This window comes from Mustela putorius, unplaced genomic scaffold (genome assembly GCF_011764305.1).
Source record: "Mustela putorius furo isolate JIRA1106 unplaced genomic scaffold, ASM1176430v1.1 tig00000640_pilon_pilon_pilon, whole genome shotgun sequence".
NCBI lineage: Eukaryota > Metazoa > Chordata > Mammalia > Carnivora > Mustelidae > Mustela > Mustela putorius.
Window position 1 is genome coordinate 7190515 of NW_025421432.1, and position 23195 is coordinate 7213709.

At 38.0% G+C, this 23195-nt stretch overlaps 1 protein-coding gene and 1 long non-coding RNA gene across 5 annotated transcripts in view; one reads left to right on the plus strand and one right to left on the minus strand.

Annotated features, from left to right (window-relative positions):
* LOC123392856 overlaps positions 1 to 23195 on the plus strand; it is a 191636-nt gene that overhangs the window by 163486 nt on the left and 4955 nt on the right. Inside the window, exons 1-2 of one of the 2 annotated variants that reach the window (XR_006607533.1) lie at positions 7674 to 8656; positions 10114 to 10229. This is a non-coding gene — a long non-coding RNA (uncharacterized LOC123392856). Of the gene's footprint in view, positions 1 to 7673; positions 8657 to 10113; positions 10230 to 23195 lie in introns of those variants that run through there. The other variant, XR_006607534.1, reaches the window with a different exon arrangement.
* KITLG (KIT ligand) overlaps positions 1 to 23195 on the minus strand; it is an 87546-nt gene that overhangs the window by 2686 nt on the left and 61665 nt on the right. The window contains exons 4-10 of one of the 3 annotated variants that reach the window (XM_004748571.3): positions 21541 to 21711; positions 18633 to 18792; positions 17897 to 17980; positions 7570 to 7679; positions 6848 to 6915; positions 5486 to 5562; positions 107 to 3043 (exon numbers count right to left, since the gene is read on the minus strand). In XM_004748571.3, coding sequence (XP_004748628.1) covers positions 5523 to 5562; positions 6848 to 6915; positions 7570 to 7679; positions 17897 to 17980; positions 18633 to 18792; positions 21541 to 21711 — 633 coding nt within the window. In that variant the 3' untranslated portion in view covers positions 107 to 3043; positions 5486 to 5522. Of the gene's footprint in view, positions 1 to 106; positions 3044 to 5485; positions 5563 to 6847; positions 6916 to 7569; positions 7680 to 17896; positions 17981 to 18632; positions 18793 to 21540; positions 21712 to 23195 lie in introns of those variants that run through there. The other 2 variants (XM_004748570.3, XM_045082971.1) reach the window with 2 other exon arrangements.

A 23195-nucleotide genomic window follows, 5' to 3' on the forward strand; every position in this document is an offset into this window, starting at 1 on the left:
CCCCAGGTCTCTTAGCAAAGAAAATGAACTTGAAGGTTTGACAACTGTTCTCCCATAGAACAAAAACTACAATTTTTATAATGATACCCTAGATACTAGCAACAACCTCATGAAATAAGCAGGGTGAGTCATATTATCCCCTTAACTATCTCTGAAAAACCAGGGGTTAAGACAATGGACATACAGCTTATCTAGTTGCAGAGCCAAGTCCTGAACCCAAGTCTAATCCCTTCTTATCCTCTATATTATAATGTGTCTACAGATGAGGTTCAAAAACAAATCCTCCAAAGCTCCAGAAATTCTTGGGAAACATCTGGTAAAGAGTCACAGATCTTGCCAAGCCCTGTGTGCCAAATGACTAAACCTGACTCAAGGTCATCCGTATTTCAACTCTAGGATCTATTATCTCCTGTCTTAGCTCAGGTCTGCAGGAAATGTCCAGGCTGTGTTTCTTTTGTGAATTTCTCCACCAGCCTAATTGTAATAATTATTTTCAACATTTACCATGCTGGGGAGTTTCATTAAACACTCTGTCCTAGTGTCTACCAAGTCACACTATTTACAGTCAACCAAACTGGGCGTGATGATGCAGTCCTTCTCCCAATGTCTCAATGAAAATTCTTTGTAGCTGACTCCCAAACCCCAAATCTCTTACTTCCAGCCCTGACTGTTCTTTGAATCTCCAGTCTAACAGATTCAGCCACTGGTCAGTATTTCTTAACACCTCCTTCCCTTATTTTCTTTGAATGGCACCACTACCTGGTTAGTCTCATAGGCCCCAAATCATCCTTGAATACTACCTGTGATGTCGAGCCTCACATTTCACCAGTAATCAAAATGTGTTGATTCTTTTACTGCATATCTCCAAAGTGGTTCATGCTTTCCTATTTCCATGGCCCTGACCCTAGTCCAGGTCATCATTCTCTCTCATCTGTTTGGAAGATTGGCTTCCTAGGTGGAAGGAACTCCATGACTCCAGCTCACTGCTTCCAACCATCAATCTGGCCACACCAACTTCTCATTACTTTCCTAAACCTTGGCTCTGATTGTATCACTCACATCTTTTCCAACCCTCCAACATCTCCTTACATGACTCCATAAAGTATATGTCCTATACTTGGAATTTTTCAAACTGACGTCCATATCGTTGTTTCTCAGCCTTTTAACCCTTCATGTGTGACTTTCCACTGGGAGTCTAACTAACTGTACAAATGGACTCTTGAACACACTTTCTGCATCTTCTGGCCTCCCTGACTCAGTTTATGCCATCTGCAGTATCCAGACGACTCCTTTCCTATTGCTATTAAAATTTTACCCATCATCCAAGATCTGGCTCAGTATATCTGCCACCTCCAACATCTAGCTTGTGATGAAGCCTTTCTTCTGTTGCTAGTGATTTCTCTCCTTTCAGATAAGGCAACTGTATATGGGTATACCTGTGTATAGTTCTAGGAGGTCCATCCATTCCACACCTATGTCAAGGATACATCCTCTGCAACGTAAGCATTGGTCTTGCCTTTGATCTCTTATTGCATTTGCCTTGTAAGCTCTTTTCATTGCTTTTTTAAGTTCATAAACCTCTAGTTTCCTTTTAAAAGTAGGTTATTATGCATATGCCTTGCCTTATTTCATTTTGTAGGCTATAAGCAATCTGAGGACATAACTCGGTTATATTAAGCTTTGCATCCAACCATGTACCTACTTACTAGAGTGTGTTGGAATCACATTTGTGGGAAGAATGAAGAGCAAAATTTCCCTATAAATACTCTCTTTTGTTTCTTTCTCAAATGGCTATATACTGCTAATAAATGAAAAATTCTTGTGGGATGCCATGTAGGAATACTTGAAATTAGCTCGTGATTAAGTCTGTTTTTAGCTTTTTGTGTAGATATTTTCATGTTTGGTGTCAAATAGACACCACTCTAGTCTATTTTCATTTAGAGCCAATTTTTTTTGTTTCCAGCTCATTACCTTATAATCTTTCCACCTTCTTTCCTCGTTTTTAAAATACCAAACCCTCCTTCTCTTCATCTTCCAATTATGGGTTATTTCATTTAAAGAACTAACTATTCCATTTTCTATTGTAGTACTACAATATTTATCTTAATTTGTTTTAGTTGGTGAAACCTACACTTCAGGGAGAAATCCCTGCCATATATCTGAGTCATTCCCTGAACTTTCCCCGTCCTTGTAAGCTAAAAAAAAAATGGCCATAATCCAAATTATACCTACTTTTAAAAATGCATAGCAAGAACTGCGAATGACATTTCAATCTTGGTGCTTTTTACTACTATTTTATTTCTTGGTATATTTCCTCTCCTACCACCTTATATTTTGCCCTCACCAACCTCTTCCTTTATCACACCCCTCTTCCCAAATTATACTTCAAGATCCTTGGCAGGTTTTAAAAACCTCTGCTGATACAGGGACCAGCAAAAGGCTTTACACAATGGGTACTCAGTAAATGACTACACATGATACCTATACATTTTGAATTTAGGGTCTGTAGATTCAGGATGATGAGCTGGATCTTTTGTCTTTTTCTTATCCTTCCTGTGTCTATTTTTGTTTTTATTTTCATAAATTTTGTTCTCACATTAATGCAATTCTGAGATTCCCATCTTCTCCATTTTCCTTCCCAACAAATATTTATTCATCAGTTGCATGCACAAAGTATAATAAGCTATATAGTTTGGTGGGATTCCAAAATGAAATTCAGAAGCAAATCATGCCCTGTAAGAGCTTATGGCTTAGCAGAGGACACAAAATGTCTATAAAAGTAATTGAGAAGTCCTATTAGTGTGTATTACATGGGCATTTCAAGATGTATGAGCTGTCACATGAAATATAATGAGCTGGTCATAAATTTGAGAAGTCGGCTTTCTGAAGTGGTGGTACCGGAGTTCAGTCTTGAGCGAGCTCAGTGGACATGATGAGTAATACTTTATGAAGGAGAATGCCACCTCCGATTTCACCACTTGTAATGTGTGAGGAGTCCATTTGTAATCAATCCAGAGCTTCGTTTTAAACCCAGCTTGATTCACTGTAAACATGAACAGTATTTCACTTTTAAGAAAAACTGTCATTTCCCACAACTCTCCTTCCCCTTACTTTGGAGATTTTACTTCCCTATTGACCCAATTCAGCAAATTACGTGCGCATGCGTGCACACATATGCGATAAAAAGAAACCCCACTTTGCTTTCTTAAAGATTTTTAAAACTTTATTTTACTGAGGTAAGAACGCTTACTGTGAGCTCTACCCTCTTTCCACCTATTTAAGTACACACTACAGCACTGTGAACTATGGGCATAATGTGTCACAACTGGTCTCTAGCACTTATTCGTCTTGTAAACTAATAAAAAAAAAACATACTTCAGAAGGACTGTCTTCCTTACTAGTGGTTAAATGTTCATTCCGGGTTTATTGACCCTGTCACACTCTTTCAACAAGCCTTGAGTGAGGGTCTACAACACAGAGGTTACAAGAGAGTCACTTGTGAAGGAGACATGGCAAGAACCAGCCAAGCTCTGCTCCTCTCCCTAACTACGCCCCAGTTGCTTGACTATGGCTGCTTTAACACGCAATTGTTTTCCCTCCTAAACACGTGCCCTGGGTTTTCCCATCATAATCCATTTTCCAAATGTCACAGGATAAATGCCTCAATTAAAAACCATATGATTAAAGACCTGTGTGCCAAAAGAGAATCCCAGTGATCAATGCAGTCCAAAACCAAACAGAGGACGTTACTTGAGACTTTAAGACTCAATTAACCATGTAATGTGTGGTTTGTGGATGTCTAGCTTTAGGGAAGTGAAACAGCAGAGAACCTCCTGCGAGGCTCATGTTGGGGTTGAAGGGCAGAGAAATTATGTTTTCTAGAAACCTATGATTTCACCTTGCAGAGTATTGCTCCAGAAAATAAAAAGTATCAAGAGAAAATATCTACTTGTTAACATTGTTTGACAGAAAACATGAGCTTAGAGAGAAGGTCATATGGTGAGCAGGGTTGGGGAAAAGGTGCTGTTTATACTTTGGATAGGATCAAGGGCCCAATTAAAGGCCTAATTTAGAAGTCCCTGTAATAGCAGGGTTAAAGGGTTAGAGAAATATGTGACATAATTATTATATTATGTTATTTGTGGCTGTTGAAAAATGCTCTCCAGCTACTAAAGTGAGCCCCTGGAGGAGTTAAAAAGCTCTGTGACCCAGCTTCCCTGGGACGGTTCAATCTGGAGATAAATTTCTGAATCTGGGACAAAAATGAAGTTGGAAGGACAGTGACCTATAAAGCAAAGGCAAAGCTCACCAACAGACCATCTATCGAAGAACCCCGGAGAGTAAATGATCTTCTGATGAGGAGGGACTGCAGGGAAAGAACTAAAGACTGAGGAAAATGCGAGAACGCTCATGTTCCACTCTGATAAATGCCCAGGACCCCAGAGCCACAGCACAATGAGCAGTGAGTTGGCGGTGGAGGTAGAAAAGAGCGGAGCAGGAACTGAGGCTGGGTCAGGTTAGTGCCGTTGTGGTGCTTGCCCCAGCCCCTCCCCGACCCCGCTCATCTGGAACCTGCAGCTGGGCCCCTGAGAAAGTAGACAGGAGAGCAAACAGGAGAATCCGCACCTCCTGGCCATGGTTTCTTACTCTTCTCCCACAAGCCCTCCACAGTCCTTCATGATCTCAATGGGTCTCTGTTTCTGGTTTATGTTTATGGCATCCTGGGCTCTGGACTGGGATGAGGCACAATGAATGCCAGTCCCATGGCACGCAGCACTTTACCTTGACAACTTTCTTCTCCTGATCCCTTAAGATAGTTTGGTCCTTTCTCTTTTTCCTTTAAATAGCAAGGAAACATTTTTGGCATTCACTTGTTTCAGCTTCTGAGATACTCTTTTTTTTTTTTTTAAGATTTTATTTATTTATTTCACAGACAGAGATCACAAGTAGGCAGAGAGGCAGGCAGAGAGAGGAGGAAGCAGGCTCCCTGCTGAGCAGAGAGCCAATGCAGAACTTGATCCCAGGACCCCAGGATCACGACCTGAGCGGAAGGCAGAGGCTTTAACCCACTGAGCCACCCAGCCGTCCCCTGAGATACTTTTTTTATTATGTTATAGTAGCCACACCTAGCTGAAATGGGTTTTATTTACTCTTCCTCTCTTAATATTACTTTAGTCCTAATTTTTTTCCCCTTTCCTAAATTTTTTTTTTTTCTGGCCTCTAAATAGCAAACACTCCACTGTTAATTTTTTGTATACCTCCCACACAAGACGAATCCACTAATCAGGACCACTATTCTCTTCTTGTCTTTCAAAATGTCGAACACACGTAAATGAATTGTGCATATGTAATTCACTGTAACAGCTTCCATTAACATACTGACATCAGTTTAATAGTCAATTTACTATATTTTGTTTCTGAGTTTAAGCATCTAAGATGTTGTATTATTTTTTTAAATCTTTCATCTTGAATTTGAAAAACTTACCAAGGTACGAAAGTAACAGTGTTGATAGAAGCCACAATTACACCTCTTGAAACTCTCTCTCTTTTTCTTGCAACATACTGAAAAACAGAGAGAAAAATGCTATTTGCTTTTGGACAGAGATTCTGCAGGATACCGTGATCTTGGCATTGTAAAAGGCAGTTTTTCTGTAAATACAGTTAGAAAAGGTGACAAAATTGAGAGGGAAGCTTACCTTCATAAACAGTACTGAAGAGAAGAAGGAAGACTTTATCTGCCTCAATATAGTCTTCCCAAGTAATGTACACATACTAAAAATTCCTATCTGCCTATGCATGTACACATACTAAAAATTCCTATCTGTACTTCATACGTGTATATGTATATACAAAGGCATGACTGAAGAGAAAGTAACATGCCAAACTAAACTATAACTGGAGGTAAAGCAAAATATTAGTATTTAGGCAATATGGGGTAAGGTAAAAGTGATCAGCATCAGCTACAGTAAATGCAAAGTTTTCAAAACAATTTTTGTGTTTGGGCTTGGAGAAAATACTAAACAGACTGAGAAGAGCTAAGCGCTCCAAAAGCTAGAGGGAAGCCATATATATCAAGGATGCAAAAGAAAGTCACTGCAAGTATCCTGACTAGGAGGTAACCTCATGAACCGGGGTTTACGGCATAAGGAGACAAGAGTACGGTTTAGAAAGGGGAAGGAAAAGCAAGGTTCTGTGGCAGCTCAACCAAGACATCATAAAGATATGGATGAAGATGAATACTATTGCCAAAGAGCTAAGACACAGGGAGCAGGAATCAGTAAGTCCTATGGGTGGCATGGAAATGAAGGAGAATGTGCAGATGAGCCTCCAGAGCCCTGGGATGGGGCATCCAAGCAAGATTCTGCTGCTTAGAGAAAGGGAGCCTAGAGGATCACTACTGATGCCTGAAGATAGCTCACAAAGATGTGAAGGTCTTTTACAGGTAAGTGGAGATGCGGCACCGAAGCAAGTGTGAGGTACGAAATGTGGATAAAGATCACCGATACGCATTGGGAGATGCCATGCAGAGCAAGTAACTTCTTAAAGACATATAAGCATGTGCATGGTTGGTGAAATGGCAACTGTCGGGGCGCCTGGGTGGCTCAGTGGGTTAAAGCCTCTGCCTTCGGCTCGGGTCATGATCCCAGCATCCTGGGATCGAGCCCCACATCGGGTTCTCTGCTCAGCAGGGAGCCTGCTTCCTCCTCTCTCTCTGCCTGCCTCTCTGCTTACTTGTGGTCTCTGTCTGTCAAGTAAATAAATAAAATCTTTAAAAAAAAAAAAAAAAAAAAAAAAAGAAATGGCAACTGTCAAGCTTACTTCTGCACATATTTAGCAAATAAAGTACCTTATTTCATTATCCTCTTCATTAATCTGTATATTTTCAACTGTCCTTGTGAGATTTGGTTGTTTCTTCTGGGAAAAGAACAGGATATGTATTATAAAAATATCATGTATAATATTCAAGAGGTTAATGGTATCAGTTGTATATTTTATGTCAATAACTCCAATATCAGGGTTCCCCCCCCCCAGCATGCAGCATATAAAATACTTCTGCAATAAATAAATATGGAAAATGCACCATATTATCAACTTTTTTAGGGGGTTGGAGGTGAAAAAGTAGTATCAAATTCAAAAGACAGTTCAAAAATTTGAACCACAATGATTTAGTGCATTTCAAAATGTTGGATAGGTTTCTGTGAGAAGAGAACAGAAGAAGAGAAATCCAAAATAGCAGATAACACAATGGCACTTCTGTTTGGCTTTAAAAGCAAATCATAGGATTTGTAACCTATTTCTTCCTTTTTCTATTTGCTGCGGGCTATGAAAATCAGTTCCCATTTCTTAAGTGTGCCTTTTCAGCAGTGGGAGGATTGTCTCCTAAGCATGATAAGGAATAAGGGGAAAAACCTTTAGATTTAGAGTCTATTGAGACTAAGTTAAGGTAGGACCTTTTCTCAGAAAAGGGCAGTTTGGTAATCGTTTATGTAAATCAAGTATGCACAAATAAATATCTAAAGTTCATGAAGTTTTGATCAAGGAGAATAAAAAAGGAATAGCAACCCTTACCTTCCAGTATAAGGCTCCAAAAGCAAACCCAATTACAAGAGAGAAGAATGCTGGCAAGGCCATGGCTGCCCACTGCAAGTTGGAGTCTCCAAGGGGGTTTGCGGCCTTCCCTGTAATTCAACAGTGCAGTGGTGAGCGGCACATCCCGGACAGAGGTTTTGCTCTTAACCTATGGCTGTTCCCAACTGTTGCCATAACGTACTCTTGGCCCAGCTCTGTTTAAAATATTTGGAACCCTGATATTTCCACGGAGTATTGTTTTGGGACAGCCAGACAAGTCCATGTTGTCTCCAAAACACTTTAAGTTGAAAAATAAAAGAAAAGCCACAGAAGGATCTTTGACGTGGCTGATGTTGACACACATGGAACACAGATGACATATTCCTAAAGGCGATTTGTACTCTCGAGCAAATCCATTTTCCATGACTTTATCTTCGAAAACTTTTTTTGTTTTCTCACTCTTCACATCTTGCCAAGAAATTTGGAAGAGGACATTTTGCAACCCGGATTGAGGACAGTAGGCATTAAGCTGCTTTGCCTGTCACAAGTACTAAGTCATTAAGTGGACTTAGCTATTAGTTAGGTACCTCATACTTAGAGCCATGGCGTTTCCTCATCACATCCGCAGTATACCTTTACTGGATGTCAGAGCGTGGCCGGCTCTGTGTTAAGGACTAAAGGTTTGATTTTTCGGACCTTTTATGTTGGAAAGCCTGAGACCATTAAACACTAAAGAATGGTTGAAAATACCAGTGTCTTCTCACAGCAAGAGATTGGGCGGGGTTGGGGGGGTGCTGTTTGAGGGAAAAAAACATGTAAGATTAACTTAGGACTCCTTTTGACCTTGCTCAGCTCCTCCGTGAGCAGCAAAATGATTCATGAATTAAACAAAACACATCTACCATCTACCACAAGGTTCTCTTCTCTCTGTCTCCTTACAAGGAACAACCTGGTTGTTAGAGACACAGACACATGTGCCGACCTGTACGAAAAGAACCGGAAGTCTTCAGTTTTTCTTTGGTGAAGGAATACATTTAGAAATTATATATTTTCAGCAATTATAGGATCAAATGCAAACTAATCCAAGGTAAATGATTGTTTGGGGCTATATTATGCAACATTTGGGATATGGTGTCAGCCTATAGTCACCTGTTTAACATATTAAGTACATAACATAAAAGATCCAAACCACTGTACATGTGTAAACATTTACAGGGAGAACATGAACTTACAGATTTAACCTGAGAGGCCAGAAACAAATCTTATCTACTACAGAGAGAATAGGAATTGCCCATTTCCCCACCATTTGTAAACTGGGAGCATGGAATTCACTAATCGCTGGACTCCTATTTCCAAAGGGCTCTAATAGGAAATGTGTGTGTGTGTGTGTGTGTGTGTGTGTGTATGTGTGTGTTGGGGAAGGGTGTCATGGGTGCCCCTTACACTTAAGAAAGGGCGATAGGGAGGGAAGTGGGGTCTTCCATTCATATAACTACACATCACTTCCTTGAGACTAGACTAGCGTATCTTCTGATCGCCCCCCACCCCAACCATCCTATAGCCTCGTGGGAAATAAGTTTTAGGCACTTTAAAGTAGAATTCAACATCAATTCTTTCATTAGAAAAAAAGAGTTACAAGTGGAATTTGGTATAATCGATTGGTGGTACTACCATTGTTGTACTAATACAGCTATTTTAAGGGTTATAGCAAAGATTGTGTATATTAGTCTGGAATTTAACTACCATTTATAAAAGTATTTTCTCTCAGAAAATGGACTCAGAATTATAAGCAATTCTTGACATTTTAGGAGTTTTCATATCACTATCTGTACGTAACTTGGCTATTTGTGGTTGTATTCCAGTAACAAGTCTGAATTCTCCTTGAGGGCCACTGTGCTGTTGATGAAGGATAGCTGGAAGGCAGGGACAGGAGCCCCTCCCCCAAACCCCCAGGAAGAGGAAACCACCCTTAAAAGGACTTTACCCTGATGTGGAAGGAATCCTCCCTCCCTTCCCATGTGACAAAACCCTGACTGGATGACAGGCAGTGGGAAGGTTCATCAGATTGACCCAGCCTGTCAGCAAGTCCATAAAAACACCTAGACTTAGAAACTCCCGTGGCAACCCCTTTGGGTTTTCTCCTACCTTGGGAGCTCTGTACTATCACTTTGCTATCACTCACTAAAGCTTGTTTTGCTGCCCACCACTCTGTCTGGTCTACCTCTTCATTTTTTAAGGTGGCATGACCAAGAACCATGGGCACAGACAGAGAAAAAAAATTCCTGCAGCACTATGGCCCACAGTGTCTCTTGAGACTGCTGTGTGGTTATGATAGATTTGACCAGGAGGGATCCGAGAGGGGTCCCCTCATGAAGATATACACAGAGAACAAAGGAAGCTATTAATATTTTTGTCCCCAGACTCCAGTCAAAAACAAAGGAGCTGGGTTGGTGCTATGGAGAATTCTATTACATATACTCGGCTACCAGAGGCCCTAGAATCAAGGCAAGCAACATCATAAATTCTTCCTGTTCTTTCCCAAAGCCAAATCTTGACTTGAGCCATTCAGACCACAGGAAAGACCAGGGCCACTAACAACAAGCAGAAGTGGCTTACCAAAGTGAGATACTCCGGGATTCTCTGCTCACCGTCTTTCTCAGGTAGGACAGCCCCTAAAAGTTTTCCAAACAAATCCATGCTGGACAAGAGACCTCACTCTTCCAGAGTAGTCACTTTTTAACTACTTTAAAAGTTCCACCCCCAGAACTCTGGCCCCAAAGTCCCAGAACCTGACTAACACATTGCAGCAGTCTACCTGCAGGAGAGGGAGGACATTGCAGCAGTCTACCAGCCGGAGAGAGGGAGGAGGGGGCCTCCTAAAGACTGGGAGGGGAAATGGACCAGAGGAACTGAGCTTCACCTCCTGGAGGAGTCAATATTGCTTTGCTTTTGTTATTTCTCCCTAATGCAAAGAGCTTAATAGCCAGCCTTTGGTTCTTTCCAGAAATACTACAGTCCCTCTAGCAGAGAGAAAAAAAGAATGTTATCAGAAAAGGCTTATTCATTCCCAAGGCTACTGCTGCTACTTACTGGAGATCAGTGAAATTTGAACTGTGTGCCTCAGGGCCAAATGGTGGTTATTTGGCCCTACAGATGCCCAAGCTAGTAACAAAGCTTTGCTTTCATGTAAAGACTGCCACATAAAACTTGTAGGGTGAGGAAGCTCATCTGGATAGGATTTGAGTAATCCCACATCTCTGGGCTTTGTTGTCATAATTCTGTTCCTTATTATGAATGTCCAAAATTAATGGAAACTGACTTGTTTGGTTTGACCAATAATACCCAACATCTGTTCAAATACAGAACACAAAAAACTGTGCTATGATTTTGCTGACCTGCTTTTTCAAATGATTTTACTTACAGGCATCACCATGCCTGTGAACATGGACCTCTTGGTGCTTAGAAAACCTTCAAATCAGTACCCCTCCTTAATTCAGATTCAAAGCTCATTGCAGGTTGCCATAAGTACTGACCCACAGCCTTGGTGCACCTAATTATTCTAATAACGATGAACATGTATTATAAATAAGGCATAGCTCCGAGTTGGTGTGTGTTGACACATTTAAAACTCACAGAAACTCTATGAAGGAGGTACTTTCATCCTTCACTTGACTGGCAAGTCCAGAGAGATTAACTTGCTCAAGGTCACACAGTTATCCAAGGGCCAACACTGATATAGAAGCCCAGGCAGTCTGACTCAAAGACTGTCTTTTTAGAAGATGAATAAAGTAATGTTAAAGTAAGAATAACTTCCATATCATTTAAATATAGTCTGCAAGGATCTTAAACATTCTTTTAGCTTGATACAAAGGAAATTACTATTATTTTGAAAACACAACTCTTTCTGGATAACTTGAACACTTCTAATAAGGGAGAATCATGGCATAATAAAAAAACACTCATGTCTCAGGACTCCTTCATATAGCTACCATGACCACTTTTGGGGATTTTTATCCTGCAAATTTCCCTTCAAATTTCCCTGGCCATATCCCTCCAAAAAGTCTCATCTCCTTTATGATATGACTAAAAACATTGACATACTTCTATTATAATAGATATTGTAATATATATATATATATATATATGATAAAAATACTAGGACTTTCTCTTACAAGAAGGTAAACTCTACAAGAGCAAGCCTTTGCACATGGGTATCTAAGTGCCATGTTAATGAGTAACGTCTCCTGGCAAAAAGCTGCAAATTATGCAAGATTCATATTTTTTTTATAAAAAGGAAAAAAAAAACAAAAAAAGAAGGCTGACCATTTTGTAATAAAAAAAATGAATAGGTGTTTTATATTCAATGTCCTTTGAGGTTAAGTAGAAAAGACCTTTGCTTCCAACCATGGTAATAACATATTAGCCTTCCCAACCTAAATAACTGTTATACTAAACAAATTACCTGAGGTAGTTACTTTCATACATTAGTCAATAGGTAGCTCAAGAACGTAATCCCTTAGAATAAAAACATATCTGGTGAGGCCCATGATTGTCTTCATTTTCTGGCTGGGAGGTATGGAAGATAGAACCCAACTAGGGTTCAGTAGTTTCACAGAAATAAGGAATCAGAGACTGAAGTTCAGGGATGCAGATGTGTCTGGAGTTTGTGGGGCAAGGTTATTGGTGGGAAAGGAACTGTGTAGAAAAGGAGCACCAGAAATCTCTGGAGATTTGACTAAGTCAAATGGTTAAAAAAAAATAAGCTGTACATGCAAGGAAGAGACTTCACAAAGCCTGGCAATAAACAATATCTGGGAAGCTATGATCTTGACTGTTGATCAGAGACAAAGGAGCTCTGACAAGCCAGAATGGGGAGAATAATAGGCACTCAAGAGGTACCTTAGAAATTCTATGCCTTAGCAATAAGCCTATGTTCCCCCTTCCTTCTAAGAAAGCTCAAAAACAAGACAGGGAAGGAAAATAAAGATAATCTGCCACTAACTGAACTATCTGTATAAAACTCAGAAGTATCTAAAGAAATGCTATAAAATCTACATTCTCATAAACATAATATCCACAATATCCAGCATGTATTCAAAAATAACCAGCCACTTAAAGGGAAATGCGACCCATAATCAGGGAGTTGGGGGCAGTCAACACATACCAACACTGAGATGACCTGTATGTTGAGATCAGGAGATGAGAACTTCAGAGATTCAGAACAACAGCTGGCCCCTGAACAATGCAGGGGTTAGGAGCACCAGCCTCCTGCACAGCAGAAATCTACATGTAACTCTGACTTCCCTAAAACTTTACTAATAGGCCACTGTTGACTGAAAGCCTTACCGATAACAAACAGCACATATTTTATACATTATAGCTATTATATATATTAAAATAATCTAAGGAAAATGTTAAGAAAATCATGAGAAAATAAATTTACAGTACTGTAAAAATCTGTGTACAAGTGGACCCAGGTGGTTCAAACCCCTGTTGTTCAAAGGTCAACTATACATCCAGGGGCCAAAAAAGAAAATATCATAATGAATATGCAGATGGAAAATCTCAGCAGGAAAATATACAATAAAAAATTAAATGCAAATTTTAGAATTAAATGCAAATTTTAGAATACAAACTTAGAAATGAAAAAATGTACTAGATCCAAACCCATAGAATGTATAGCACCAAGACTGAAACCTATGTAAAATAGGCACTTTGAATGGCTATGATGTGTCCAGGAAAGTTTATCAGTTATAACAAAGGTTAAATATTCCCTCTCTGTGGGGAATATTGATAACGGGAGAGGCTGCACATGGGTATGGGCAGGAGGTATGTGGGAAATCTATGTAGCTTTCCCTAAATTTTGCTATGAACCAAAACTGGTTTAAACAAAATTAAAAGCAATTGTATTGGATGAAAAAAAAATGTATTGAATGAAACGTTCAGCAGCTTACAGATGGCAGAAGAGTAGGGAAACTTGAAAACAATAAGAAATATTGCAATAATGCATAAATATTCCATAATTTTTATGCAATAATGCATAGAAATTATGCATTTTGGTGAACAGAGAGATTGGGGGGAGAGAGAAAAAAATCTGAATAAAACCTCCATAATCTGTGAGACAAGATCAAACTACCTAATAAATATGTGATTGCTATGGGTGTGATTAAATATACTATGTGTGATTCCTTTTGGAGAGGAGAGAAAATGAAGAAAAATATTTGAAAGAGTTATGGACAAATTTTCCCCAAGATTTTGGGAAAATACACTTATGTATCAAAGAGGCTTGACAATATGCAAAAGAAAAAAAATACAAAAAACCCCCCAAAAAAACAAAAAAAACAAAACCCAGTCCTAGGCACATCTTAGTCAAACTACTACACAGAAGAAAAACTTGAAAGGCAGAGGGAAAAATGACCCAGTACATATTAGAACAAATATAAACTCTGGATGCCTTTTTCTCAGAAAACAATAAAAGCAGGAAGACAATTAAGTGACATCTTTAAAGGACTGAAAAAAAATTCTGACTACTCAGAATTCTGTATCCGGTAAAAAGCACCTGCAGTACTGAAGACATTTTTTTTTTAAAGATTTTATTTATTTATTTGACAGAGAGAGATAACAAGCAGGCAGAGAGGCAGGCAGAGGGAGTGGAGGAAGCAGGCTCCCTGCTGAGCAGAGAGTCTGATGCGGGGCTCCATCCCAGGACCCTGAGATCATGACTTGAGCCAAAGGCAGTGGCTTAACCTACTGAGCCACCCAGGTGCCCCAACATTTTTTTTTCTTAAGTACGCTCCATGCCCAGCACAGAGCCCAATGTGGGGCCCGAACTCATGACCCAAAGATCAAGTCCTGAGCTGGGATCAAGAGATGGTCACTAACACAATGAGTCACCCAGGTGCCCCCATGGACATTTATTTATTTTTTTAATATTCTATTTATTTGACAGAGATCACAAGTAGGCAGAGAGGCAGGCAGAGAGAGAGGAGGAAGCAGGCTCCCCGCAGAGCAGAGAGCCTGATGTGGGGCTTGATCCCAGGACTCTGGGATCATGACCTGAGCCGAAGGCAGAGACCTGAACCCACTGAGCCACCCAGGCGCCCCCCCACGGACATTTTTTAATTAAAAAACAAAAAAAAAAAAGATTTTGTTGCCAGTAGATTTACACCACAGGAAATACTAAAGGAAGTACTTTAGACTGAAAGGAATTAACACTAGATGGAAAGTTCGGTTTACAAGAAGGAATGCAAAGTTTAAGAAATAATATATGGGTAAATACAAAAGACAACTATATTCTTTTGTTTTTTAAAAAAGACATAGGATAGCTTAAAGCAATAATTATAAGACTATAGTGAGGCTTATAACCTATGTAGATCTATATGTCAACACAGCACAAAAGATGATTCTCATATTTTTTTCTTAAGTGCTACAATATTAAGTAGAACATTGCAAGATGTATACTGTAATTCCTAAAACAACCATAAAATAATGCAAAGAGAGCTACTGAAAATAAAATTAACAAAATTAACCCAAAATCAATCTGGAAAGAAGAAACAAACAAATGAAGCAAATAGGAAATAAATGATAGGCCCAAATCCAACCATACCAATAACTGTATTAAATATAAATGGATAAAATACTCTAATTAAAAGTCAAAGACAGCCTAGCTGAAATAGCAAGGCCCAACTATACACTGACTACCAGAGATGATCTTTAAAAATGGAGACAGTAGGTTGAAAAGAAGAAAGGTATACCATGAAAACAGTAAGCATTAAGAAAAACTGGCTCCACTAACGCAGACAAAATACACTTCAAGACAAAGAATTCTAGCAGAGATAATGATGATTATTTCACTATACCCACCTAATAATACAGCTTCAAAATATGAAGTAGAAAATACATAACCAAAAGGAGAAATGGCAAAAACCACAAATAAAAGATTTTTACTGTTCCTCTATTAGTAGTTGATAAAGAAAATTAGATAAAAAAATTTAATAAGCATTTGGAAGATCTGAACATTATCAGCCATTTTGATCAAATTTTAGAATGCTACACTCATTATTTGAATGATACACATAAGTTTCAATAAATTTTGAAAGATTACAGTGTATGTTTTCTGACAATAGAATTTAGAAACCAATAAGATATCCAAAAAGAATCTACACATTTTTAGACATTAAGTAACCCACTTTTAAATTACTCATGAATTAAAGAAGAAATCACATGGAGAATTAAAAGATATTTTTGAAGAAATAATGGAAACACAATATATCAAAGTGTGTGGGATGCAACTAAAGTTGCTTACAAGAAAATTTTTAACTTTAAGTGCTTCCAACAGAAAATTAGAATGGCTTAAATCACTAATCAAACTTTTCAACCTTAAGGACTTCAGCTACAACTTAGCTGAACAAACTAAGCCCAAAGTAAAAAGAAGGAAATAGGGCGCCTGGGTGGCTCAGTGGGTTAAGCTGCTGCCTTGGCTCAGGTCATGATCTCAGGGTCCTGGGATCGAGTCCCACATCAGGCTCTCTGCTCAGCAGGGAGCCTGCTTCCTCCTCTCTCTGCCTGCCTCTCTGCCTACTTGTAATCTCTCTGTCAAATAAATAAATAAAATCTTTAAAAAAAAAAAAAAGAAGGAAATAATAAAGATGAGAAACCAATGAAATATAAATTAAGAAGCCAAAAGTTGCATCTTTGAAAAGATTAATAAAATAAAATCAGTAGTTAGTAAGAAAGACCTTGACTGGTTAACACAGTCTCTTTCTAAAACTTTTCAGATCTGATATGTTTTGTAATTCAGAATTTTGAGATTTTAGAAGATTCTGTCTTACAGATATTGTATATAATATCCTCAGCAAAGTCTAGGTAGCATGCTGTGATCAAACACAATATTTCTATAGTGAAATCTATAAATATTCACTTTTAGAAGGAGAAAGACTATAAACAGCCTTATCTCAGTTTAGGTCAGGTCAGGTTTTGGTGCCAAAAATTCCCAAACAAATGGATTTTAGAGGTTTTTAAATTTTTTCTGAATTACAGAACTGGTATTGTGGATTTGTACTAAATTGATTATTACTTTTTATAGGTAGGTCCTCTCTATGTCCTTGAACATATGACAGTACCCCATTACTAAGTCTTTTTTTTTTTTTAAAGATTTTATTTATTTATTTGACAGAGAGAAATCACAAGTAGATGGGGAGGCAGAGAGAGAGAGAGAGAGAGGGATGCAGGCTCCCTGCTGAGCAGAGAGCCCGATGTGGGGCTCGATCCCAGGACCCTGAGATCATGACCTGAGCCGAAGGCAGCGGCTTAATCCACTGAGCCACCAGGCGCCCCGCCATTACTAAATTAAGGGATAACTTTTTAAACTAAAATCATAGGATGATTTTTTTTCCTTCTACAGCTTCCTTGAAACTAGAGGATCAGAATATTTAGTAAAATCCAATGACCTTTATAACGACCTTCCCTGTATTTAAAAGGAGGACATCAAACTACCAGGAAATTGGGTCCTTAGTCAAAGAGCACATAAATTTAAGGCGAAGAAGCATATTCTCTTCTAACATTATTTTATAGTAAATAAAATCATCAGATACACAAATATAAAATTGTAAATACTGATATAGCAAAACTGAAAATATCCTTAGAATTCTAATACAACCAACATCTGTACTTTCAATTTTAAAATTCCATTTTGTCAGGCAAATCCCACAACAAATATATTAAGTTGACAATGAATAAAGCTTAAATCATATTTCTAAAAGTAACTATATGACTTATTTAAAACAATCTTAACAGATTTTGGCCCAATACTCTAAAGATCATCTTGGGTTGTAGGGAAACCCATTCCTACAAAACTAATATTTATTTACTTATTAAAAAATTTTTTAAAAAATATTTATTAATTTGAGAAAGAGAGAGAGTGCACACAAGCAGGAAGGGCAGACAGAGAGGGAGAAAGAATCTCAAGCAGATTCCATGCTGAGTGAGGAGCCCATGCGGGGCTTAATCTCATGACCCTGAAATCAGGACTTGAGCCAAAACCAAGAATCAGACGCTTAAGCAACTGAGCCACCCAGGCACCCCCAAATTTTCATTTAAATTCTAGTTAGTTCACATATAGTATAATATTGATTTCAGGAGTAGAATTTACTGATTCATCACTTACATAGAAACCTAATATTTAATTCTCAGGAAGATTGTAACAGGAAGAACAGTACCAGAACAGTATTAATATTATAATTGCAGAAATTTCCTTTAAAGCCCATGCAATACTCCCATAGGTGCTAACTGGAGCCATGCATGCATTAAATCAGACGTATGTACTTACTATTACTGCTACTGCTGTCATTCCTAAGGGAGCTGGCTGCAACAGGGGGTAACATAAATGGTTTTGTGACACTGACTCTGGAATCTAAATAGAAAGCAATAATGTGTCAGTGTTGCATGGTGATTTACATAAATTACAGAGTGTGCAAAAGGTTGAAGTGCAATACCAGAGTACTTTCAAGGTCTGCTTCCCAAATTTTGATTATTCAGATCCTATTTATTTCTTACTGGGTCCTGTTCTATTTTAATTAAGAAATTCATCACAGTCACCTTACAGGGCAAAGATTCATTGCCTGTATACTTAACAAACATAAGTAACACAGATTTTCCCAGTGGGAAAACAAGTCTCAATACTGAGTAACTGGTAAAGATCAGAATTCATGACTCAGAGGTAGACCTTAAGGAAAAGGCTTGAAAAGGGAACATTAAGAAAACTGGAGATGAAGAGTAACACACACTATACAATACAAGCAAGTATCAGATAAATCTACCTCCCATATTGTTTACCAACAGAAAATTCTTATATTTGAAAATGACAAGTGTTGCTTTGGTTTGAAAACCAACAAATCAACTGATTATTTCTTTCATGCCATTTATATATGTCTCTGTGTTAGACATGTACACATACATCTTTCTCTAGCTACACATATATTTGGGTCAGAGGTAGAGTCTTACCTATATATACAAGATTCAAGCTTGCTTTTCACATATGAATTGGAAATTCTTATTTGTCTTACCTTTTTCAGGACTTAATGTTGAAGGGAGCACACATTCACTAGTTTTAGATGCCACTGTTTCCAAGTCCTTGAGGGCATCAATGGATCTGTTAAAAATTCTGAAGAAATCTTCAGGGGTAAAATGCCTGGGTTCTGGGTTCTTAGGTGATTTTTTTACATTCTGGAAGAAAACAGGATTATATTCTTCAGACAGTTTACAGATCTAACTGATGTCGAGGTAACAGGCTATAAAAATGTCCCCCAAAGATGCAAGTAAAACTAACACTTTTAGACAACTATCTTAACCTACATAATTCAAATTGGTACTGGAATTGAGCCCCACTTTGGTCTGGGGTTCAATTCCAGATAAAGGAATGAAGTGGTGGTGGGGGTAAGGTGAATAGGGTATCAAAACAAAATAATGTTAGCAACAAATTAGAGACACTGTTCTTTAAAGATGCTCACTAAGATAATGATTCTTTTATTTTTTATTTTTATTTATAACTTTATTATATTATAATATATATATATTTATATATTTTTATTTTTATATTTATTTTTATTAAAAAATACCTCATAACATATGCTCTAAATATATGTCATTTATATTTTATACATTTATTTACATATTTATATATATTTTTTAAATATTTTATTTATTTTATTTTAAAAAATCCCTCTTATAGCACATGCTCAAAATAGCCCCAGATTAAAAAGTCAGATAATACTAAACAGTGGGAAGAATACGGAAAAGGGGGACTCTTATATATTGGTAGAATAATATAACTTGGTGCGTTTGGTAAGGTTGGACATGTGCCCATTCTGTAACCCAGAAATCCCACTTTGGGTGAATGCGCTAGAGAAGCTCTTGCACATACATGCGAGGAGACATACAAGAAAAGTTCTTAGCAACAGTGTAATATAACCCTTACATCAAACAACAGAAGAGTGGTTTAACCATGAGAGACTCTTAACTATAGGAAACCCACTGAGGGCTGCTGGAGGGGAAGTGGGGGGGGGGATCAGGTAACTGAGTGCTAGGCATTAAGGAAGGCACGTGATGTGATGAGCACTGAGTGTTATAAGCAACTGATGAATTACTGAACTCTACACCTGAAACTAATGATGGACGATATATTGGTCAACTGAATTTAAATTTATTTTTAAAAAAAGTGGTTTAATAAATATCAGTATATTAAGTCCATTCTATAAGCAGGAAAAACTTAATTTCAACTCTATGCCTCAAAGTGGATATATCTTATAAACATAATGCTGAGCAAAAGAACCAAGTTATAAAAGAAATAAGTATGATTAATTTCTAGAAATTCCCCAGGAAAGCAAACCAGACTGTATTTTAGGAATTCATACATGCATGACTGTCTATAAATAAAAGTAGGTAACAATAACACCCATGTAAGTACTTGCTATGAACCGCACTAAGTGCTGTATACATATTAACTCCATCTCCAAAAACAATAGAGAAATACCACTTGGGTTCTAGCCACAGTGTCATGATTAGCAAATGAATACTCTTCAGTATCTGGGATGCTCTTCTTGACATCACCATTTACCTAATACTTAACTCATCTTTCAAGCCCCTGTGGTGGATTATTTCCTTCACGACATTGTTCCTCAGATGCCCTACTTTTTGTGACCTCTGCCTCTTATCACTGCCATCAGAACCCTATTTGTACTACTATGATATAAAAAGACATGTTAATTCTAAAACGTCATAGACTGTAAGACACACTAATTTAGAAATTAAAAAGCAAAGCAACAGATGTGATGAGATGTAGTGAGGAGGCTCTTAGTGCGGTAAGAATTCCGAGTGTGAACACAAAGGGGATGAATATTGGGTCTTACAGAGAAACTGGAATTTGGAGAAATATTTAAGTTTTACACTACAGAATGATCTCTAAAACATATTTAAACACCTAGAAGGTCTGTAGGGCAGACAATGAATTGTGAACTCTATGCCAAAGCAGGTCTTCCAAGACCTATTTTATTATGGAGTGTGGTATTCTAAAATAATAATTAAAATGTTTATTAGGATTTATTTTGCCAGACATGGTCCTAAGGCACTAATCACGGATCATCTAATGTCAGCTCCATGAGATGGATCCCGTCACTGTCATTCTAGGGATAAGGAGAGTGAACACAGAGAGGTTAAGTTCACAAAGGTAAACTAGTGACAAAGTCAGAATTTGAACTCTAACACATCATTCTTAATCTCTATACATTGCCTCGTCAATATACTTCAATCTCACAGCCCTGCCAGGCCCACATTCTGAAGCTGGTGACAGCTAATCATCAAATGGCCTGGCGATGGTAAAATTCACTGTTGTGACATGATTACTATGAATAGGTTAAGTCTAAGTGTTCGTTATAGGCAATTTTCCTTTTTTTTTTTAAAGATTTATTTATTTATTTATTTATTTGACAGAGATCACACGTAAGCAGAGAGGCAGAGAGAGAGAGAGGAGGAGGAAGCAAGCTCCCCGTGGAGCAGAAAGCCTGATGTGGGGCTCGATCCCAGGACCCTGGGATCATGACCCGAGCTGAAGGTAGAGGCTTTAACCCACTGAGTCACCCAGGCGCCCTGGCAATTTTCCATTTAAAGGTAAATGAACATTTGTAACCTAAAAGGTGAGTTATGAGGACTTCCCTAACAAAATAAAGGGCATTGTTTTTTTTTTTTTTACATTGTAGTGTGAATAAATTTTATTTTATATTAAATGACATCTAAGCCTTAAGGTATATTCCAGGATTTCAGTGTGACTATAACCACCTATTTTCTGTGCTCACCTTGAAAAACTTTCTTTAATGGAACATTTCACAAATAAAAGACACCACCCACCCTTGCCACCCCCAATCAGCATAGGTCTTAGAGAAGAGTAGTAAGAAGCCATCCCAAGGAATACAAATTTACCTCAGATGAGTGTTCCTCCATGCACTCCACAAGGTCGTCCACTATTTTCACAAGTTTGTCTATGATAGAGTAATTACTCAAGCCTTCAGAAATATTTGAAAACTTGTCCAGAAGATCAGTTAAGCTGACTGACAACTGTTCCACCATCACTCTTATCCAACAATGACTAGGCTGCAAGAAATTGAAAGAAAGGAAGATAAACGAATCTGTTATAAATACAGTAAACTTGGAGCATCCTTCTTCAAAGACATTAATGTTTTGGTCACTGCTGGACAAAGAATTTCCTTATATCAGAACAGGTCAGTTCTTGTGTTTTGTTTAACTCAGATGTAACATCTGCTTCTAAATTTGCAAATGAATAAAGATGTGAACATTAAAAAAAAAATTAAAAAAAAAAAAAAGATGTGAACAAAGTACTGATGGTAAAGAATGTTGCTCTTTTGGGCATCTGGGTGGCTCAGCTGGTTATGTCTGCCTTTGGCTCAGGTCATGATCCCAGGGTCTTGGGACTGAGACTCCCATGGGGTTCCCTGCTCAGTGGAGAGATCTTCTCCCTCTCCCTCTGTCTGCTGCTCCCCCTGCTTGTGCACTTTCTCTCTCTCTGTGTCAAATAAATAAATAAAATCTTAAAAAAAAAAAAAAAGAAGAAGAAGAAGAAAAGGAAGAAGAAGAAGAAGAATGTTGGTCTTCCATGGAAGTAAATTAAAGATGGAACCAAGTCTTAGCCTTGACAAGGTTTACTCACTTTACTCACTCACAATGTTCTTAGAACAGTTTTAGGCATAGAGGGAGTTATCCAAAAAAAAAAAAAGAAAAAAAGAAAAAAACATTGTAGGAGAGAGTCCTAGCCCTCAAGGACTTGAAGTCTTTTGGTGAACTGGAATATGAAACAGTGGGTTAAAAATAGCTTATTTTTCCAAAGTGCTTGATAGATTCTAAGACTTCTTCATAGATAAATTCATGTGGTTATTTAAAAAACAAACAGCCCTGGCAGGAGAATGGTCTCAGAGAGAAGCACTTTTATCTTTGCAGCAAGCCAGCTACATAATTTGTAGAGCCAAGTGCAAAATTTGTTCAAGAATGAATAATTTGTTCAAGAATGAATAATTATTAAGATGGTGACAGCAGAGCATTAAACCAATCATGGAGACATGTCCCTGAAGCGAGCCCTACCCATTAGGTTAGAAGTTCAAATGTGTATAGTCAGGTATAACTGGGGTTCAATTTGGGCTGAGAAACTCCAGAAAAGCTGCATAAAGTCTCTGAACCTCTCTATAGAATGGGAATAATAGAACAAGTTAGTTGTGAGGAGATGATGCACATAACTTGAAAGTAAGTTTTATGAAGGCAGTTCTAGACACAGCCTAGAACTGTCTGGCATGGGAAAATTGCTCAGAAACTATTTGTTGAACAAATGCATGAGTGAATAAAAAATGAATGAGAAAAAAATACTCTGTGTCAGGGGTCGACACTTTCTATAAAGGGCTAGGTAATCTGTATTTTAGGCTTTACATACCAAGAGACGAAAATAAAGGATATTATGTAGGTGCAATTATAGAGAGAAAGCGAATTTCTATAAAACTTATTACAAAATTAAAATGTAGTCACAATAATTAAATATGTCTTTTGCATAATCATCAAATTTCATCTCTTGT